The 22,342-nt window shown below is 44.3% G+C and overlaps 1 protein-coding gene across 2 annotated transcripts in view; it reads right to left on the bottom strand.

The window, feature by feature from the left end:
* The window catches only part of KHDRBS3 (KH RNA binding domain containing, signal transduction associated 3), a 110,133-nt gene that overhangs the window by 3,585 nt on the left and 84,206 nt on the right, over window positions 1-22,342 (bottom strand). Inside the window, exons 8-10 of one of the 2 annotated variants that reach the window (XR_014222849.1) lie at window positions 9,550-9,608; window positions 3,349-3,498; window positions 1,748-1,807 (exon numbers count right to left, since the gene is read on the bottom strand). Coding sequence is in view for 1 of the 2 variants with exons in the window: in XM_082235843.1 (XP_082091969.1) it covers window positions 3,407-3,498; window positions 9,550-9,608 (151 nt within the window). In the remaining variant the exon portion in view is untranslated. Of the gene's footprint in view, window positions 1-1,747; window positions 1,808-3,292; window positions 3,499-9,549; window positions 9,609-22,342 lie in introns of those variants that run through there. The other variant, XM_082235843.1, reaches the window with a different exon arrangement.

The raw sequence follows: 22,342 nt of genomic DNA, 5'->3' as shown, positions 1-22,342 counted from the left end.
CACCACCACGGTGTGCGGAGAGAGAGATGTCAGAGCCCCACTGCTCTCTATGGGGAATCGGATGAGAGCGGACTGCCTGTCCGCTCTCATCCGATCCCATCCGCTCTGATCCCCACCCAGGATGGATGGAAAATAGGGTGGACACAGTCCGGCGCCCGCCTAGTGGGCGAAAATTTGACTTTTTTTTATTAAAAAAAAATCTTTCAAATTTTTCAATTTTTCCCACGGCACACCAGGCAACATCTCGCGGCGCACTAGTATGCCGCGGAACAGTGGTTGAAAAACACTGGGTTAAACCACAGAGCCTAGGACACCCACTCTGGAAGAATGGCAGATGAAGGTGATCGACTACATGGAATTGGCAGAAATGACTGGCAGAATCCGAGACCAGGGAGAAGAGTTGGTAAAAGAAGACTGGAAGAAATTTAAAGACTATTTACAGAAATATTGTAAAATTAATGAATGTTAGAAGGATGTTGGATAGAAACTAAGGGGTTCCCAGCTGTAATGCTTTAGGAGATATGAAAAAACGGTTTACAAATGGGTAAAAGCTTAATGGTAAGGATTTGCTGAACTAACAAATTGAAGTGGAATACAAAGAAGGGAGGTATGAGGAGGTCTGGGGAAATAAGCGTAAGAAAGATATGTTATGGAAAATTATTTGTTTTTTAACTGTTTTTATGTTGTATTTTGTTTTTTATTTTTCATTTTCATTGTTATATCTTAAAAACTTTAATAAATATCTTTTGGGGGGGGAAACAACCACAGAGCCTAGGACTTGCCGAACAGAAGGTCAGCGGTTTGAATCCCTGTGACGGGGTGAGCCCCCGTTGCTCAGTCCCAGCTCCTGCCAACCTAGCAGTTCGAAAGCACATCAAAGTGCAAGTAGATAAATAGGTACCGCCCCAGCGGGAAGGTAAACGGCGTTTCCGTGCGCTGCTCTGGTTCGCCAGAAGCGGCTTAGTCATGCTGGCCACATGACCCAGAAGTTGTACGCCGGCTCCCTCGGCCAAGGAAGCGAGATGAGCGCCACAACCCCACAGTCGTCTGTGACTGGACTTAACGGTAAGGGGTCCCTTTACCTTATCTTGCAGGGTGCATTGCAGGAGCCTGGACAAGACCCAACAACCAGCTGATGGTTCTGCCTTGCACAGGGCTATGCAGTCACTGCTGAGCAGTGGATCGGCGGTGCCTGGAAACTCCATTTTGGCTGACTCAGGCCATTACTTGCCCCACACCAGGCATCAAATCACACACTTCGTTGGCTTTCTTACCCTCCCTTCCCCCAAAGGCCGCAGAGTGGATTGGAACAATGAAAGATAAAAAACAGCTACAAACCATAAAACAAGTGTACACACAAATAAAAAACAGTTCCGTCTGTACAGACAACTTCACAAATTCAGTTCCCACTTGCACAAATTTTGGAGGCGGAGCAATCGCTGTAATGATGGTTTGCAAACCAGCTCTAAAATGTCATGTGCTATTTTCGTTTGCCATTCCTTCCCAAACCATGGCTTACAATAGACTCAGGTGAAGAATGACAGGTTGGCGTGTTATCTGAAAACAGGATACCAATGCACTATCTCACCCGAGCCCTGAATAACAGAATTTGGTATGTAGGCTTATTTCATTTCCATTGTAAGGGTGCATAAAGATGCAAAACAGATTGGAATGCTGTTTACTAGTTAATAGATATTTTCCCCCAGCATACCATTAATCAAGTTTAAAAATAAGCACAGGTACCTACCAATGCGTCAACAGAAACATGTTTTTAATCTTCTTGGCTTCCCCTGGCATTCAGTGTTTCCTGACAAGAGAAAAGATTTCTTTTTACTAACTAAAACACCCCACAATTCTAAAATCTAAAATAGGTAGCAGTTCATAGTTATCATTATTAAAAGACATCAAACCAACAATTACGAAAAAGCTTTAGGGGGGAAAAACACACATTTGTAATGTTTTAAGTTCTTAGTTACATTAGTTGTCCATAAATTCTAGGATTACAAGTTACTAGTTATGAGGTTTTACATTTGTTTAATAGGGAATAATTTCCTCCAATTAAACTGACCGAACTAAGGCTTTTTAGATGACTAGAACAAATTAAGCTTTTTAATATGAAATTTTAGGTGGTGATCTTAAAGCCTCCCTTTTCTATAATCTAAAATAGAACTTGCTAATTTGTACCCTTCCCTGCTTTTATTGGTTATATTAAGATAAATTAAGTGAGATTAAAATCTTATTTGATTTATTTACCTTTGCAAATGAAGACCGTTTTAAGGGTTACACATCCTCTGCCTCTGACGAAAGCGACCTCAATTAGTCAAGTCAGAAAGTCTTTAAAAGCTTTGTGTTTATTGCTTCCAGCACGGAGTGAGGTGGTCATTAAGGTACCAAAATTCTCAAAAAACAAACAAAAATTCCGAAGTTGCACTAAGTGAAGAAATGCTCAACAAGATGAAAACTAAATCACAGGTGTTTTGTTTTTTTAATTTTTTTTTTGTTTCAGAAAAAGCATTAACTATTTTAAACCAATAATTTGTTTTTTTAAAAAATGTGGAAATCCAGTAGATCGATACCATTTGGATAACTCCTTTAAAAGCCTTTAAGTCTATATTGTGTATAGGTGAATAAATATATGTATATATCTACATATATATATATCTATAATATAATGAAATGCACCTTTAGGTTTATACCATTTTATTAAAAAAGCAAGTAGTTGTACAGTGTTTTAGTAGGAGCAATTTAATATTGATCGTTGTTAAAAATCACTCCCTCCCTGGTTACTACTATTTATGAAGGTTTTTAAATAAATAATGCATACTCTCACACACACTGATTTTTCTTTCAAAAGTTTATTTAGTATCAAGCAAGAGTAATCTTTGCTTAACACTACAGAACATTTCAAGACTCAAGTTACAAAATACCACATTATTTGCATCTGTGATCTGCCTCCCTTTTTACGTAGGTTTGCAAAGAGAAAGACTAGCAAAATGGTTGAAAGATAAAAACTAGAAGAACTAAATTGTCGAAAACCTTTAAAATAAAAGGTTACGCTTAGGTTAAAATCATGGATTAACATATTTAATAAACCTAGCTGTTTTTAACACTAGTTAATCAAAGGTTATATTTTCTCTCTCTCTCTTTTTTGTTTGTTTTGATCACCTATTGGTTCTCCCCCCACCCCCACCCACCCAAATACAATCTGGAAATAACAAAGTTCCGCGTTTCAACGTGTCTTCCTGTCCAGGCTTTTCATTCAGCAAAAAATAGATTAAGCTCAGTCCGTCCATTCAGATTAAGCACTTTGATTTTAATAAAAAGGGATTGTTCATAGAAAAAAATTACTTTGAACAGTATACAGGACTGGTGGAGATTGGGTATTTCACAACATCAGACAGTGTAATCAGTATCTGGCATATGGCTGTTCTCTGTAGCCTCCTTTTGTTGTCCTTGCTGAAGGTGCCTTGTGTCTTGAACTGGTCCATTCTTCCTGTCCTGAAATAAGGAAGCGTAAACATGGTTCAGGCTTCTCCTAAATGGATCTGCGGCTTGTTTTTTGGGGGGAGGAAAAGGGTGGCAAAGGGGCATAGCTCAGTGGCATAACTCTAGACAGGGGAGCAGGCAGAGAGGAGGAATAAACAGACAGACCTCCTGAAGGAGGGGTGCAGAAAGTAGAGCCCCCCCCCCCAAAAAAAAAGAATCAGTATTGGAAGCTGTGATTTTTAAGTTGTTCATAAACCTTCAAGACTAGGGTTTCCCAAACTTGGGAGTCTCCAGCTTCTTTTGCACTACAATTCCCATCATCCATAGCTAGCAGGTCCAGTGGTCAGGGATGATGATGATGATGATGATGATGATAATAATAATAATAATAATAATAATAATTTATTATTTATACCCCACCCATCTGGCTGGGTTTCCCCAGCCGCTCTGGGCGGCTTCCAACGAAACACTAAAATACAATAACCTATTAAACATTAAAAGCTTCCCTAAACAGATGTCTTCAGATGTCTTCTAAAAGTCCGGTAGTTGTTTTTCTCTTTGACATCTGGTTGGAGGGTGTTCCACAGGGCGGGTGCCACTACCGAGAAGGCCCTCTGCCTGGTTCCCTGTAACCTCACTTCTCACAGTGAGGAAACCGCCAGAAGGCCCTCAGCGCTGGACCTCAGTGTCCGGGCAGAATGATGGAGGTGGAGACGCTCCTTCAGGTATACTGGACCGAGGGAATCGTAGTGCAAAAACAGCTGGAGGCTCCCAAGTTTGGGAAACCCTGGTCTAGAGTTAGGGGTCAGCAGTGAGCTGGCCATATTTGCTAATGATACTAAACTGCTTAGCCTCGCTGAAAGGAAAGGACCTATCCAAACTGTGCGAGCGGGCAGCAAAACCAGAGCCGCCTTTCCCATAAGGCTTAGTGGTGCGTCGCGCCAGGGCGCCGGCCTCTCAGGGGTGCCCCAGCAAGTGAGGGAGTTGCGCAGCTTTGCCGGCGGCCTCCCCTTTCCCTGCACGCCCGCCAACTGTGCCCCGCCAACCATAAGCCTGGCGGGTGTGAGGCTTCCCTCCCAAGCCTCTTCGGGAGAAGAGCGATCCTCCCAGAGGCTTGGGAGGGAAGCTGCGCTCTCCTCCCATGGAGGCTTGGGAGGGGTGCAACTTCACTCCCAAGCTCTCCTGCAGCGGCATGGGAGAGAGTTGCCCCCCCCCGGATGGCTGGCAGTGCGCAGCTACGGCCACCCCAACACTATCCGTGGTAATTTGGGGGCGCTGGAAGGATATTTGCACCCCAGCGCCGCATCTGCTAAAGGCGGCCCTGAGCAAAACAGCAAACGTTACACAAATCCAAGGTGTGCTCACACTGGTCGCTTCACTTCAAAAAGGTTATTGCAGAGTGGGAGAAGGGTTCGGAAAAGGGCAACCCAAATGATCCGAGGGGGTGGAGCGACTCCCTCAAAGAGTTTGCAGCGTTGGGGACTTTGTAGTTTTGAGAAAAGCTGCATAATGGAATTTTACAAAAATTATGCATGACATGGAGGAAACAGGCAAAGATTTCCTTCCTCTCTAGTAACACTAGAACTTCTAGGCATCCAATGAAGTTGAATGTTGGGAGATTCAGGGGCAGATGAAAGAAAGTACTTCACACATTCACACACCCCCAAGTGATGGCCACCAACGTGGATGGTATTTAAAAGAGGATTAGACAAACTCATGGAAGAAAAGCCTATCAATGACTACTAGCCTTGGCTATACTCTGTGTCCGTGAGTGAGGCCAGTACATGTGAAACTCGAAAAATTAAAGGCTCAGGAACCCATTGCAGGTGTTATGGATTGAATAGCTACTACACCTTTCCACAATATTCTAATTTTAAGAGATTGTTAATTTGGGGTTTTCATCAGCTGTATGGCATAATCATCACAATTATGACAAATAAAGGCTTGACATATCTCGCTTTGCATGTCATGAGTCTATCTCATATATTAGTTTCATCTTTTAAGCTGAATTACTGAAATAAATGAACTTTTCCACGATAGTCTAATTTTTCGAGTTTTACCTGTAGGCTTCTGAATACCAGTTTCCAGAAAGCACAGGAGGGGTGTCTATTTTTGTAAGGCAATTTTTTGTTCCATTCAGTGGGAAGGAGTAGGTGAGGGCTACGGGACCTCAGGTCTAGGGGTTGAAATATAGCCTCCCAGGCCTTCAAGCCCTCCTCAAAAAAAGATCTGGAGGACACTGGACTGGGCAAGGTTGGTTAAAGGCTTTTGATTACATGCTATGGACTATCTTCTGCTTGGACTACTGCAATGCACTCTCTGTGGGGCTACCTTTGAAAGTGACTCGGAAACTAGAACTAATCCAGAATGCGGGAGCTGGACTGGTGACTGGGAGCGGCCGCTGGGACCATATTAACACCGGTCTTAAAAGATCTACATTGGCTCCCAGTACGTTTCCAAGTACAATTCGAAGTGTTGGTGCTGGCATTTAAAGCCCTAAACGGCCTTGGCCCTGTGTGTCTGAAGGAGCGTCTCCACCTCCATCATTCAGCCCGGACACTGAGGTCCAGCTCCAAAGGACTTTTGGTGGTTCCCTGACTGCGAGATGTGAAGCTACATGGAACCAGGCAGAGGGCCTTCTCAGCAGTGGCACCCACGCTGTTGAAAGCCATCCCATCAGATGTCAAGTAGATAAATGTCTATACAGTGGTGCCTCTGGTTACGTACTTAATTCGTTCTGGAGGTCTGTTCTTAACGTGAAACTGTTCTTAACCTGAAGCACCACTTTAGCTAATGGGGCCTACCGCTGCTGCCACACTGCGATTTCTGTTCTCATCCTGAAGCAAAGTTCTTAACTCGAGGTACAATTTCTGGGTTAGCGGGGTCTGTAACCTGAAGCGTATGTAACCCGAGGTACCACTGTACAACTTTTAGAAGATATCTGAAGGCAGTCCTGTGTCGGGAGGCTTTTAATGCTTGGTGTTTTATTATGTTTTTATATGTGTTGGAAGACTTGCTGGGGCAACCCAGCCAGATGGGCAGGGTCTAAATATATTATTATTATTATTATTATTATTATTATTATTATTATTATTATATCTGAATGCAGACATTCTGAACCAATGGGAGCTTCCAGACCACCCTGTTCCGTTCATTTAGGTATCACTTCGGAAGCAAGGAAAGATGGCAAATCTTGCTTTGTGTGTTTGCATTAAGCCCATTGCAGGCCTCTTTGCTGAAACGTTTCGCCATCACGAGGCAAGCTGAAGCCAGGCCTCCTGCTGCCAGGCAGCTCATTTTAATGCCGAAGCATGAAAACGATCAAAGCTTTGCAAGTCCGTGGAGACTAATTTAGCATGTTGCGAGGGGGGTAAGGAGGAGGCTTAAAGCAGTCTTTCCCTTTTGATACTATCGTGTAATCGGCTGCTCCCCCTCAAGGTGACTTGCGGACATTTAAGCCTGTGACACGCAGCCAGCCTGTGTGGTAGAACGATTTACTATGACAAACAAACTCAAGCGGGGGGGCCGGTCGCTTCAGGTGGGGGGTGCGGTGGGTATTATTTATTTATTTTACGCATCAAGCATAACTTCAAAGGTATCCCCAGAAACGGTTTCCAGACTTTCCGCTGAAAAAGTGTCGCAACATCTATTAAGCGGGGGAAATTGTGAGATACCTGCTCTGACAGCAGGCAAGTCGTGAGGGTGTTATTTGCGGCAAGACGGGGAGGCGTGCCCAGCCTCATGACAGGTCGGATCCTGAGCCCCTCTGATCTCCAGCCAAAGGTTTAACGTTATCTCCAAAGCAAAGGTGTCTCTTAACATGCTTTGTGTGTCTAATCCGACACAGGTTTCTTTAATTAAACCTGTCACCTCTGCACTCCGGCGCACGTGCGTGTGTGTTTTTAATTAATCTCCGTCGAGTAGCATGTGGATTCTGCTCTGGAAATTATTGTTTACCAACAAGAACCCCAGCTCCTCTTTGTCCCTTCTGTGCCTACGTAAAGCACCTTTTTTTATATATAACCTCTGTTTAATGACCTACCTCCTCGAATTCGTTCAAGTGGTGCAGAAAAGCAAAGCTAAAGCATTGGGGGTGGGGAGAAACCCCGCAGGCCGAGTGAGAAGCGTTAAAAATATTCAGCAAGGAACTTGAGTTAAGAATGAGGTCAAGGGTGCTTTCATACATCCAGACACACCAGCTCGAGCCAAGGAGACTCAGGCAGCGGCTTGGTATACCCAGAAGCTAGAGGGCAGGTTCCCAGACATCATGACACACCTGTTCTATAAAGGTAAAGGGACCTCTGACCATTAGGTCCAGTCGTGGCAGACTCTGGGGTTGCGGAGCTCATCTCGCTTTATTGGCCGAGGGAGCCGGCGTACAGCTTCCGAGTCATGTGGCCAGCAGGACTAAGCCACTTCTGGTCAACCAGAGCAGCGCACGGAAACGCCGTTTACCTTCCCGCTGGAGCGGTACCTATTTATCTACTTGCATTTTGACGTGCATTTGAACTGCTAGGTTGGCAGGAGCTGGGACTGTGAAATGGAAGCTCGCCCCATCGTGGGGATTTGAACCGCCGACCTTCTGATCGGCAAGTCCTAGGCTCTGTGGTTTAACCTACAGCGCCAGCCGCGTCCCATTCTATGCCCATGGCCAATTCATTCCACAACTGGGAGAATTCAGCTACTCTCTTAATCCCTACCTTAAATGGCTCCTCTTACGTGTATCCTTTAGCTTAAGTCCTCCTCTATCAACTGAAATGAAGCGTAAATATGTGGAACGGAATTTGCACATTTTCATCTCTCCTTACACCTTGCCCTCTATCAGGATTTAGAACGGTGTTCCCAAAACTTGGGTCTCCAGCTGTTTTTGTACTACAACTCCCATCATCCCTTGACTACTGGTGCTGCTACCTAAGAATCATGGGAGTTGTAGCCCAAAAAAGAGCTGGAGACCCAAGTTTGGGAAACCCTGATGATAAAAAAGTCCTTGAGGCTTCTCTCCCCTGTGCACTTTGTACAGTGGTACCTCTGGTTACGTACTTAATTCATTCTGGAGGTCCGTTCTTAACCTGAAACTGTTCTTAACCTGAAGCACCACTTTAGCTAATGGGGCCTCCCGCTGCATCTTAACCTGAAACAGTTCTCATCCTGAAGCAAAGTTCTTAACCCAAGGTATTATTTCTGGGTTAGCGGAGTCTGTAACCTGAAGTGTATGTAACCCGAGGTACCACTGTACTACTTTAAAAACATTTTTATATACAGCGTATGGATGTATGTGTGGGTGTTAATAACATTATTTGTATTAGCACATGTTTGCAGTCTCCTGGGGAGATCAAAAGGAGGTGAATAGTAGCAGCAACATGGAAGGAGAATCCAGTGAGCTGAGCTCTGTTAAACTCTTCGTTGGTGACTTTCGGGGATACCTGACTTGGCTCAGCGCTACTCGTAAAATGAAACACAGCACTGTAAATTGGGAGGCACCTGTTGGCTATGCTAAAGTTTGTCTAGCCGATATTGTACTCAGGCCAGACTGTTTGCTGTGTGTGTTTGTTCATGCACGAGTAGGAAACTACCATGTTGGGTGGGGGGCAGTCGGCAAATGGCAACAAGGGAAAGTGAAAGAAGCATTTGCAAGACAGGAGAACTCCAGACAGCGAGAACACAAAAATGCCCTGCTGGATCAAACCAAGGCCTGTCTGGTCCTGCATTCTGTTCTCACACTGACTGGCCAGATGTTGACAAGAAGTGCACTAACAGGACAAGAAGGCAAAAGACCTCACTCGCTCATACTCCCCAGCAATTGTGATTCTGAATGTTCAGCTTCTTTGGCCTATCCTGGGATGGGTTCTAGTATTATGAAAGACGGAGAAAAACGTTTCTCTACCCACTTCCTCCATGGCATGCACAATGAAATCTGCCGCTTCGGTGGAGACGGTGTCTTGTAGTGTGCAGATGTGAGAGCAGATTTTTCTTTTTTCATGCAAGGCGGCAAATTCAAAATGCCTGAGAACCGTTCTCTTTTTACATGAAATTCGCTTCTCCCAGAACATTAAAGTTACTCACTGTAAGAATCGTATGTGTCGTCACTCAGGCCATGGGCGTAATCATAGTAATCGCCACCACTGTTTGGAAAGAGAAAAACAATCCAGCTGTTAATAAAAGAATTGTGATATAGCAGGAACACAGCTCACAAGACCTTTTGAGAATGTGCTTTTTGCAGCCGGGTCCCCCCTGCCCACTCAAAAACCAATGCCAAACCTGCTACCTGGGCAGGGGTCACCTATGTGGTGCCCTCCATATGTGGATGGACTACAACTCCCATCACCACTGACCAATGGCTATCTGCAAGACACCATGCTGGCTATCCCTGCACAGAGGTGACTAATAAAAAAAAAAATCCATAAAATTTTACAGTGGTGCCTCGCAAGACGAAAAGAATCCATTCTGTGATTCTCTTCGTCTAGCAGTTTTTTCGTCTTGCAAAGCAAGCCCATTGACGGATTAGCGGATTAGCGCTATTAGCGGCTTATCTGCTGATCGGATCAGCTGATAAGCGGCTTAGAAAAAGGGGGGGGGACCAGCAGGAACTCGCAAGACATTGTCGTCTTGCGAAGCATGCCCATAGGAAATTCGTTTTGCGAAGCCCCTCCAAAACGGAAAACTCTTTCTTCTAGCGAGTTTTCCGTCTTGCGAGGCATTCGTCTTGCGGGGCACCACTGTATTAACGCTTTTCGTAATACATTTAAAAATGAACTAATGTAAATAAAAACAGAATGCTCTTAAGCCTTCTTTCACACAGAGAGTGGTCGACCATTCTAGTTTCCACCTGGGAGCTTTCCTTTCCTCTCCCACCCTGGAACATCTTCCCTTCCCTGCCCATCACCATATTTTTTTATAATTGCTTAGAAACTTCCCCCAGCCCCCCAACCTCCACTTCCCCTGCAGAGTTGTAAACTGGCATAGAAATTATTTAATAATAATAATAATAATAATAATAATAAATTTATGCAACCAAAATATACATTGCCCTGGGTCTATTGAATTATATTACTAGCCACACATTTTATTTTTTTTTAAATAATCTGGGATGTTCCTTGGCCCAAACTTGGGCCACCGCTCAGGGATAAGGGTCATTGCACTGCATACAGAAAGTCCTAGGTTCCATTGCCTACATAACCATCCCAAAGTGGGGGTCTCATTGAACAGGGCTTGGGAATATTTTACCCTCTGAGATCCATTTCCCAGCTGAACAGACAGTTCTGGCCTGGGTGGAGCGATCATGTGGCTCAGTGTAAAATAGCTCTACCGTCATACCTCGGGTTAAAGTCGCTTCAGGTTGAGTGTTTTCAGGTTACGCTCTGCGGCAACCCGGAAGTAATGGAACGCGTTACTTCCGGGTTTCACCGCTTGCGCATGCGCAGACGCTCAAAATGAAGTCACGCACATGCTCAGAAGCGGCGGACCGCGACCCGCGCATACGCAGACGCGGGTTGAGTTCTGCTCTGGATGCGAATGGGGATCCCGTTCACATCCAGAGGTATCACTGTATTATGTTCATAAGGGGTTCAAGATGTTTTACACGAAGCCAGGTCAGCTGAAATATGTTTGTGTGGTTTTTTGTGTTTTTTTACCAGAATTGGGTCCTAAGCAGTTCACAAATTTAATGCATCAACACATGATAATAACAAAAAACACGCGATAAAAACCACCGGCAGATGAAACAGAAGCGATCAGCTACGTTTTGCAATACTCTAAAAGCCTGGGAGAATGAAAAGGCTTTCATCTGGCGCATAATGGGAAGCAGCCAGACAAACCACCATGGGAGGGTGGTGCCATTGATGGGAGGTCACAGCACAAAAGTCCTCCATCTCTGGCCTCTTAATGAGGAAAAGAGAAAGGCCTTTTTATACCTGCTTTGCTGATCTGAATTATTCTGCAATTAGTGGACAAATTGGTTCACAAAGGCAAGTTGTTTCAAGCACATTAGAAAGAAACAGAGGGGCTCTTGCATGCTGTTGGGTCAAGCGGCTAACTGGTCTATTATGACTTGGCCTTGACTGGCAACATTTTCTGTCTCGTCACCCAGCTAATTGAGATAAGAGAGCCGGGCCATCCAACAGGTAGATTGTGATCTACTGGTAGATCACGGGACCTTCTCGCCCCGCAAAGAAAAACTCAACTGCCAGGTTTTTTTTAATAGTGGGAGTAGATCTCAAGTTGGACATGCATGCTCTAGAGGATGCGCATTAAATGGAGGGTGATTGATAATTGTGGACAATCTTTCCTCCAAGCCATCTCCTCACTGAGGAAACCCAAAGGTTTCCAGAAACATAGCCAGATCAAAAGGACCACCAAAAATCTTTATAGGAGGGCACGTTGCAGCATCGCTTTTTAATTCCACGAAAGCAACCCCCCCCTGCCCAATACACACTCATATTTTGATAAGAGAATTTTATACTGACATTTGCTATCGTTCCATACAGTATCTGATTACTTATTGTACGACTCATCACGTCTGCAGGCCTGAAAGCAGCTGAGCCCCCGTCCCCTTACCTGTCAATCCTGTCAGAATTACTTTGCCTGGGCTTCATTTTACAAACCTAAGTGCCTGTTAAACCGAAAGCGACTTGCCTTTCATGGCATGTAAACAGCAAAACCAATAATCCTTGGTGGGAAGGGAAAAATCACTTATTTACACTGAAGGTATCTGCAGGGGGGGGGGGATCCTCAAAACTTTATTAGCAGGCAGACCCTTCAGCACCAATAACCACATCAGAAAGTTATAACGCGAGGTGGCTGGAGCTGTTTGCTCGGGTGCGGCCTGAATTTCTGTGTACCCTTCTCAGCCCACCCAACACGTAATTGAATTGTGCTCCTGTAAGCCTTCATTTTGCAGGCAGATTGAAATGAACCTGGCTACTGCTTAAATAGGGAAGGTGGCAAGAGAAAGTGAGGCACAACTGAAATATACCTAGCTGGCCACAGGGATAATTTAAGGGGTGCATCCTGGCCAGGAGTCCACCTACCAGGCCTAGGGGAAAAAATGGATGTTCAATGAGTCTATTATTCTCCTGAGGTATGTTTTCAAGATGGTGTTTATCACAAGCAAAGGCATTTTGCATTGCACTTTAAAATGCATTCTTAATAGCAAATGTAGGGACGTGGGTGGCGCTGTGGGTTAAACCACAAAGCCTTGGACTTGCTGATCAGTAGGTCGGCGGTTCAAATCCCCATGACGGGGTGAGCTCCCGTTGCTCGGTCTCTGCTCCTGCCAACCTAGCAGTTCGAAAGCACATCAAAGTGCAAGTAGATAAATAGGTACCGCTCCGGGGGGAAGGTAAACGGCGTTTCCGTGCGCTGCTCTGGTTCGCCAGAAGCAACTTAGTCATGCTGGCCACATGACCCGGAAGCTGTATGCCGGCTCCCTTGGCCAATAAAGCGAGATGAGCACTGCAACCCCAGAATCGGCCACGACTGGAACTAATGGTCAGGGGTCCCTTTACCTTGGTGCTATAAAAGTGTTGTTTGTTTGTTTTTTAAGCCTTCTGTCAGAAGGGGGGGGGGAAACACTCTGCACAAGCTGACATTAGGTCCCTTAAAACATCCGGCACTCAGTGTTAGAAACTCAGATAAATAATCTAATCATTAAATGGCACCTTAAACTTAGGTTATGGTTGCCACAATGCAATGTCTAGGCATCTTTTTTTCTTTTTACATTGAGGTTTGTATGGTTTGTTGTAGTTAATTTCATTTATATACTGCTTTATATTTTAAAGAACAAATCTCAAATGCCGGCACATCAAATATAAACATCCAGAATAAAACGAATACAGGCTTCAAGGAAAATATTACAGATCCTTCTCTAAGGGATATTCTGCTTTCCCCCGTTGCCTGTCTGGCATCCAGAGATCTCCACACGGTCGCAATCTGACCCGTGCCAGTTCCAAAATGCACCTGGCTAATTTCTAACATTGCTGGCACTCTGCACATGCTAAGAGGCACGGCCCCAGAAAACAGAAGTGGGCAGCTTCAGGAAAACTTGTTGTGTAGTCTGCCAATCTTGAGAGTCACACAATGTGTAGCACTTTCACAATGGGAACTGTGCTGGCCTGAGGACAAGCTCCAAGTTTTACTGAAAGCATGCAGAGACCATGCATTCTAGACATCAGGCATTGAATATCATCTATCCCAAACTAACCTGCCAGGAAACATTCACTGCGAAGAGACGTCCAGCTAGCTCGCAGCCACTCTTTCTGGGCACAAGGCTTAAAAGTGCTGAGAGATTGGCTTAAGACAACAAGGGACCTTCACCGGTTCCCTTCTACCCCATGACAAGTTCCTGTCCTTGGACCTCAAGAAATAATAGCAAGTTTTATACAGTGAGGAAAAGCTATTAGGCAGGGAAGAAAAACCAAGTCCCGCAATCATTCATGAGCCAAAGAGGAGAACGATTGCTTGTTAAAAAAAACTGTGCAGGCCTAAACAACTTTCAACCTGCCAAGCTGAACATGCCCCACTAGCTGTGTACTTGCTTGGTGTTGAATTTTGCAATCCAGGGCTCATTTGTTTATTTAAATAACATATAGGGTTTCAGCCTCAGAGAAAGTGCCCGAGCAGAAATAGCGGTGAAGTACTGGAATTCAGAATGCGTCCATCCTAATCAGAAGCCTCTGTATAAAAATAATAAATATGCTAAAAACTACTTTGGAAACAAGCTGTCAGAATCAATGAGATTTTATTTGTTTGTGCTCCTCGCGTTCTGCCTTTCCAACACATCGCCCAGGGTGGCAGACAAATCAAAATAAAAACACTGCCGCAAAAAGCAAAGCCACCTCGAAGGAGAAGGCAAGCTTTAGAGGGGAGTGCAGTGCTACAGGGCTGAAATGGGCCGGTTTTCTCCATGGATCAGTCAACGTTCTCCCCTCAATCAATCCACAGGAACAGTTGAATGAACAATGCTTAAAAGAATATGAGCACTGGGGGGACAAATTGGTTGCTTTAACTATGGAAGGGCTGTGACGGCTACCCAACCCAATATTAGGCAGATACATTCCAATTAGAGATTGCACTCATCAAGAGAGACATGCTCTAAGGCACCTGTCCCAGTGTGGCACTCCCCTGAGGTTTCACACTACAACGTCCATCATCCCACAATGTCCAGGACAAGTGCGCAACCTGGGAGTTATTTTGGACTCACAACTGTCCATCTGTCCATGGAGACACAGGTCAATTCTGTGTCTAGGGTGGCTGTCTACCACCTCCATCTGGTATGCGCTCTACGTGGAGCTACCTTTGAAGGTGACCCGGAAACTACAGCTAATCCAGAATGCGGCAGCTACACTGGTGACTGGGAGCGACCACCAGGACCATATTAACACTGGTTCTAAAGGATCTACATTGGCTCCCAGGACTTTTCTGAGCACAATTCAAAGTGTTGGTGCTGACCTTTAAAGCCCTTAAGGTCCTTGGCCCTGTATACCTGAAGGAGCGTCTCCACCCTCATTGTTCATCCCAGACACTGAGGTCCAGCTCCGAGGGCCTTCTGGCGGTTCCTTCACTGTGAGAAGTGAAGCTACAGGGAACCAGGCAGCGCACCTTCTCAGTAGTGGTGCCCTCCCTATGGAACGCCCTCACATCAGGTGTCAAGAAGACGAGTAACTACTTAACCTTTAGAAGACATCTGAAAGCAGCCCTGTATTTAATGTGTCATGTTTTTGTATATGTTGGAAGCCACAAAGAGTGGCTAGGGCAACCCACACAGATGGCAGGGTATAAATAATAAAATTCTTATTCTTATCCCTGACTACTGGTTGTGCCAGCTGGGGAGCAGTTCAATACTTAAAGCACTCTTCCTCTGAAGAGAAACGGAAACCATTTTCCCGGGGTGGCTGGGAAGCAAGCTGTGCTGCAGTGATTTTAGAAAATGCTAAGCCAGGACAATGCAACGCTGCTTACGTATTATCAGAAAGAAACGGTATGCATCTTCTGTACAGCTGCTAATCCAGTTGTTGGTAAGAGTGCTATTATACCAAGTTCAGCTCCTTGGGTCAACTGCTCTAGCCGTTTAGCTATTGTGGATCTGCTTGACCTTTGCAAAGGCCTCCATGCAGTGCTTAACATGAGAGCTTGTTTGGTACTACTGGGAAGCTCAAGGTAAAAATATTCAGAGTTCTGGCTGAATAGAGCCTCAAGTCCAAAGCATCCAGTCACATAGAAAGAGAACTGCCTATTCATGTTACATCAAGAACCACTGAGATGTAAACCAGGAAAAGTACTGGCTGCCCAATGGAATTCTGCTAAACTTGAAAACACACATTTTTCTAACAAAACCCAAGGGCTTTTTCGTTTAATCTCATTCTACTTTTAATCTGTATACCGCCTTTCTATCTCTCTATACACAAGGCGGTCTACAACAAGCTGAAGAACCAACAAAAATATGCAGCAAAGTTCTTGTAACAATCCGATCCAGTACAAATTAATTCATAATAAAAATATGACTTTTAAAGAAGCAACTTTATATCAGATAAAGTACTATTCAACAACCCACTGCACTTCTGCAAAGACAAGTCTGTCTTCACTAGAACTTTGCATTTTTTCCAAGCACGCGCTTATAATATTTTAGGTATACACCTAAATAAAAGTGATGCACCATGCAGCCTAAGTTGTTCAAATGAAGAGTTATTTCAGTCTCCGCTGCCCTTAAACATGGCAACTTCCACCTAACAGTCACAGAGATCTTCCCATTAATTCAGCTTGCTGCCTTTTATGCTTGTGTAGTATTAATGATGCTCTTGTCTGGCACCAGAGATAACATCAACCTTGATCTTCGATTCTTCTCTGTGTTGGCAGTTCTACCAAACCCCAATTCCCCATGGTTCTTCCACAAGCTATGAACATGAATGCGATTAGGACAGCCGCCAACTGAGTATTCTACTCTCCCCCCCTCCCCTTTTTCCTCTGAGAACTGCAAGCCTCAGCCCCCTCCGAAATACGGTTTCATCAACGTGGGTAATTCTTTGGATTGTTCGTTCTAGATCTTATTTTAGCTAAACACCAAAAATGCTCTGTCTATATCAAGTGTGAGGAAGTGGACTTGAATACACTGTACACCTGTCAGGGTTGAATATGACACAATTAAATGACAAAATTCTGCTCCAATTGCCTGCTTTATTCTGAATTAATTACTGCAGATTGGTGCCAAGGTACAGAAAGATTGGGGGCCGTAGGTCTTGATGGGCAGTGAATTTTTGTTTATTTCTATTATGTTTCTATTCCACCTTTCCACCAAGGAGCTAAAGGCAGTGTACATGGGTCTTTCCTCTCCCCATTTTATCCCCACAGTGACCCTGGGAGGTAGGTTAGGCTGAGAGACAATGAGCCTCATGGCTGAGCCAGGATTTGAACTCTTGTCCCCCATGTCTTAATCAGACACTTCAACCGCTATACCACACTGGCAACTGGAAAGTTCTTCTCTCCTGAAAAGCAGAATCTCACACACTTCTTCAATCTAGAATGTGCGAGAATCATTGAGTTGGAAGGGGTTCCAAGGGTCATCCAGTCCAACCCCTTGCAATGCACCCGTGGCAGGTCCAATCTCTGCTTATAAACCCCCAAGGAAGAAGAGTCCATCCCTTCCAGAGGGAGTCCATTCCACTATCGAACAGCTCTTACTGTGAGAAAGTTCTTTTTATTATTATTAATATTTTATTAGGTTTTATCCATAGAAAAGTTCAGAAAAATACAAAAACAGAAAAATACAAAATTACAAAATACAAAAATTAAACACAAAAAAGAAACAAAAAAGAAGAAAAAACGCATACACATATAAAAGAAAACAAAACTCCCTCTTTCTTGGCTTCTCATCTTTAGTTAACTTATTTTCCTGACTTCCTCACGTCTCCCTTCAATTCCCTAATCTTCAATTCCCTAATCTTCTATACATGCCAACAGCTACCCCAACTATGGCAGGCCTTGGTAGTCTTAACTGTTTGCTATGCTGACTGCCCACAGGAAAATGGCTCTTTCAGCAGCAAACTCGTCTGGCTGGCAACATCCAAATCAAATACCTACATCCAGAAAGCTCTCTCATTCATACAGGCATATACAGAATCAGGTGCTTGGTCATCACATCATTTATACTGTCTCACAGGAAGAATCTTAGGAGGTTATTATTTCCAAGTACCAGGCGTATCAGGAGTGATGCGTACAGATTTGTGATGACCAGAATGCCTACAGAATGCCTGTGTGTCGTGTCAAGTTTCAGTCCCGGTACTTTTTGCTCTACAACCAATTCTACAGTACATTCTGCTCAGTTGGAGGCCATCAACTATAATTTTGGATGTGATAGCAAGCAAGAGGAGCAGGAATTGCAACCGGCTTATGAGTCCTATTCCTTGCTGTACTCTATTTTGTCCCAAACCTATCTTGCACATTAATGGCAAGGCACAGAAAAGAGAAGTGTCAGTTGCACTGCCTACCCACACCTTCAAAAGTTACTGCTGAAATGGCTAACGGCTTAAGGAATTGGTGTGGGATGTTGTTGCTTGCATGACATTATCGCCGCTGCTTATCTGAATGGCACAAATCAGCCAGTGCATTTCATCAGTACTATTTCACAGATCATGGTATAATGGCATGCCTTCTTTCTCAGTTCAGCACCACAACTGGGTCATGTAAGGCTACAGTTCTATGCACAGTTAAGATGTGCCTGAGTCTCATTGAAGTCAGAACTAGGATTCAGCCCTAGAATGAAAGCAATATATCTAGGCATGTCCACTGGGCCCTTCCATCACCACACAGATCTGGGATTGGAGATTAGATCCTTTGGGTCAGAGAACTTAGTTTCTTCTGATAGGATTGAGTCTCAACATCTCTTTTCTTAGGCAACCAAGGCTCTGGGACTTGTAACTGCATGCAAGATTGCAGCTTTAGTGCAGTAAGTATTTGGGTATGCCCTGAAGGTGCACAGTCGACTTAAATATAATTCAGCACACTGGAAGCACAATGCTAGCAATTAAATTTTAGTACAACTTTTAAATCTCAACACTACCACTTCTAAACATCTGCCTCCAATGAGTATTTCCAAAGTTGAATTTTCTAATTAAACACAGAGTAAAACAAAAACAAGAAGAATGTTGCAGGTTGCCTCTGCAGCAGCACGAGGCCATTCAGCCTGTGATTGATAACTGCAGGGTGGAACACCACAGCTTTGGTGCTCTCAGCCTCTCAGAAAGGTACTACGGCTTTCATGTGTGAAATCATTTCTCTGCAACACACTTGTTTTGCTTTAGACTACCGTCATTCTTTATTGGTCTCAGGTGCTTAATTTAGCCTTCGACTGTATGAGCCACCGTGGCTTCGAAACTTCTCCAGAATCACATCATTTGCTTATAGGTGCATTTGCAGAAAAAGACACATTCCTCCTACCACAAACAAACAAATAAAACCCACAGCCCTACTCACCATTTGCAAAGAGTGGGTGATAATTAAGAGAAGGGTTTTATACCCCAGAGCATAGGTTGTTTGGCACCAAGCAAGCTGTTGAGACCAAATTTTGAGATATGTATGTGTGTATAAGAGGTACATCTACAGGCAAATTTACAGGAGGGCAAATGGGGCACTTGCTCAGGGCAGCAAATCTGAGGAGGCGGTGACGAGGCCCCAGTTTTCCCTACTGTAAATATGTCTCTTACTGGAAGTTCCCTTCCCACACAACAGGAAGGTGCAGAAGCCTTGTGATGCTCAGCACCGTGCTGTGAGTTTGCCCCCATCTCTCTCTTTCTCCCTGCTCAACCTTGTCTCTGCATCAGAGTCACCTGGACTCCCTTGAAGGAATCCTCAACGCCCGTCTGACTTCCAGAGCAGGAGAAACTCTGGACCAGAGAGAGGAAAGGAGAAGGGGAACATTTTGCGCCCTGGCTGGGAGTGTGATCTGTTGGTCTCCTTTGGGCAAATTGCCTTGGGAGAGTGTGCTGGAGAAAACAGTGCTGGCCTCTTGTAGGCCCCCTTTTGCCCTCGCAACTTGGGTGATATGCATTCCAGCCAAATGCCTGGTTTCCATTTGCAGTTAAGGAACAGCAACCATCCCTAAAGCTACACTAACCACACACAAATATTAATTCTAGCAATTCCATGAGGCCCAAAATTGTTCTTTGGAGACAGCGCCACTCAGTCATTTGGACCAGACCTTAAAATGGTTCCAAAACTGCCTTAGTATCCTGCAACCATCATGAGTTGAGATCCCAGACTCTACAAAGCCAGCTAGCTGTTGCTCCATCAGTAACTGACCTGGCCTGAAGCAACAGTGTTAGCACAGTCCTACCATGTTGAGTTTACTCAGGCAGCTAGTGTGAATACAAATCAACCTCAAAGTCAACATGTCTGTACATTCCTTTAGATCGGTAAGCATTTGTGCAAAATGACTAACTCAATATCAATCAGTTTTGTAAAATCTGTTAAGCCTTTTCTCATATTGGATCAGACTGAGAACCTGGAGGGCAGCCAACAGTCAGGTGATAATGCAGTGAAAAGGAAGCATTTCAGTGGCAATGGGCAGGTACGCAGCCACTCCTTCCCCTCCCTTTTTCTGTAACCTTGTCACATAATCCAAATTTTAGTAACAAAGCTCATTCTCTGCCATGTTAACTCTCTGCAGCATCTGTCACTGCTATGAATGGTTGATCATAAGTACCTCGGTAGTCATCTCAGTGCTATTAAGCAGATGGCAGTGCTAAATCCAAATGATGTAGTACATCTCCCCGGTGGACTTTGTTTCCATACTCTACCATTATTCCACAATTCCTCTGTGATAAATCTTATGTATTCTGGAGAACATTAAATAGTGAGCAGACATAGGCAATTGATTTATTAGCAGCAGTCTGCATTTGCCCCGTTACCAGTCTTTGGAAACACTTGTGTGGAAAACGTGGGAAGCCCTCAAGGCGCATAGACCGCTGGCCTCATTTTGTGTAATGTAATGTTTCTAAACAGATTCCACATTTCAGCACAATTTGTCTTTGCAAAGTGCTAAATTGCAGTTTGCAGGGTTTGTGTGTGTGTGTGTGTGTGTGTGTGTATATATATATATATATGCTTTCGTAGATTTTCACGGGTACAGGAATGCAGGTTTTGGTGTCTTCGGGTGTCTTCCCGTGTAAGAGTCGGGGTGTCTGGGCGACGTTTCGACGAGGTCTCACTCGTCATCTTCAGGCTGGTGCTTTCGGCTTCTTGTTACTGGAACAGAGCAGAATCTGGTGTTTGAGTTCCTATAAATACTGTTGAGGGGTGTGGTGTATAGCCTCCAACGTTCTGGGCAGAGAGGAAGTTCCTAGATTAGTGTGCCTTTTCTTCTTTTGTTCCTTAATTACTTGAGGGATATCTTGAGTGATTTCATGAGTGATATTCTGAATACCACTGGGTGGGTCATTAAGTGTAGATTAGTTGCTAAAGCTTTCGTGTCTTGACCTCTTGAGCTTGTGAAGAGTTTTTCTGAGAAGATGGCTGTGCTGCATTTAGTTGTGCTCTGGCTTGGCTTCGTGTATAGGGGCGAGCTATAATTTTGTGCCTTGTGCCAGCCAGATCTGTGTAGGGATTGCAGGGGGGTGCAGCATCCGGAGGTGCCACTATAGTTTGGCTACTGGATGGAGTCTGTAATATGTCTGTGGAGAGGGTCTGGGTTTGGGTCTGGTGTGGTTGATTGGTGACGGCGTTCTGTGTGCCTCTGGTTCTGGTGTCGGTTTTTGTGGGAAGGGCTAATTTCCAGATGTCTGGCAGGCGGGACGTGTCGTCACGCTTGTTCATGTTGTGAGGGTGTTTCTCTATCTCGATGGCTTCCATGATTATTCTCTTGTGGTGATGTTCCATGTTAAAGAGCAATTTGGAATCTGCAAAATTAATTTCGTGTCCTGTTTCTTTCATGTGTTGGAAAAGAGAGGAGGTTTTTTCTTCTTTTTTGACGGCATTCTTGTGTTCTGCGATACGTGCATTTATTCGTCTGTTTGTTTGTCCAATGTACGTGGCTGGGCAGACTTTGCAGGGTATTTCATAGACCCCTTGGTTTTCCAGCTGGATTTTGTCTTTTGGGTTTCTGAGGATATTGGCTATTTTTTGGTTGGTGCAGAAGGCTGTTTTGATATTGTGTTTATGGAGGATTTTGCTGATTTTGTCTGTAGTGCCCTTGATATAAGGAAGGAGGGCCATGCCATTGTTTTCTTCTGTGTCTTGGTTTTTGGGGGGTGTTTCTTGGAAGCCATCGAAGACATTCGGGAAGACACCCGAAGACACCAAAACCTGCATTCCTGTACCCGTGAAAATCTACGAAAGCAAATATATATATATATATATATATATATATATATATATATATATACACACACACACACACACACACACATATACACACACACACACACACACCCCAAAGAGACCCAGACTTTGCATTTGGTTCTAGGAGGGATTTGGTGATTAAACTGCTCTAGTATGGTTATTAGACCAACTGAAGAACAGAATTCTTTGACTCTAAATCTGAGTAACATTACTGGGATCAAGGAGTATCACGGTGTCCCTATAAATATACTGAGCACAGGGAAGTGATGAAAGCTAGCGTAAAGGGGTGCGTGCATCAACACTGGGAGGAAGCTGGGTTTTACAGGGCGTTTAAACTTCTCCAGTTCAATGGCCAGCTAAATTTTGCAGAAAACCAAGTCACCCATCTATATACAACAGTTTAAGATGAGACTTGTTCAACCCATCACACAAAACGTAACTGCCAATCTCTCATATAGCCATCTGGCTGTTTTGCTTTTCTTAACCTGGTATTGAAAACATAGTTTTCGACAGTCTGGAAATCAAACAGCTT

This window comes from Podarcis vaucheri, assembly GCF_965113315.1.
Source record: "Podarcis vaucheri genome assembly, chromosome: 8".
NCBI classification, from domain to species: domain Eukaryota; kingdom Metazoa; phylum Chordata; class Lepidosauria; order Squamata; family Lacertidae; genus Podarcis; species Podarcis vaucheri.
This window is presented reverse-complemented; position numbering and strand designations above follow the sequence as displayed.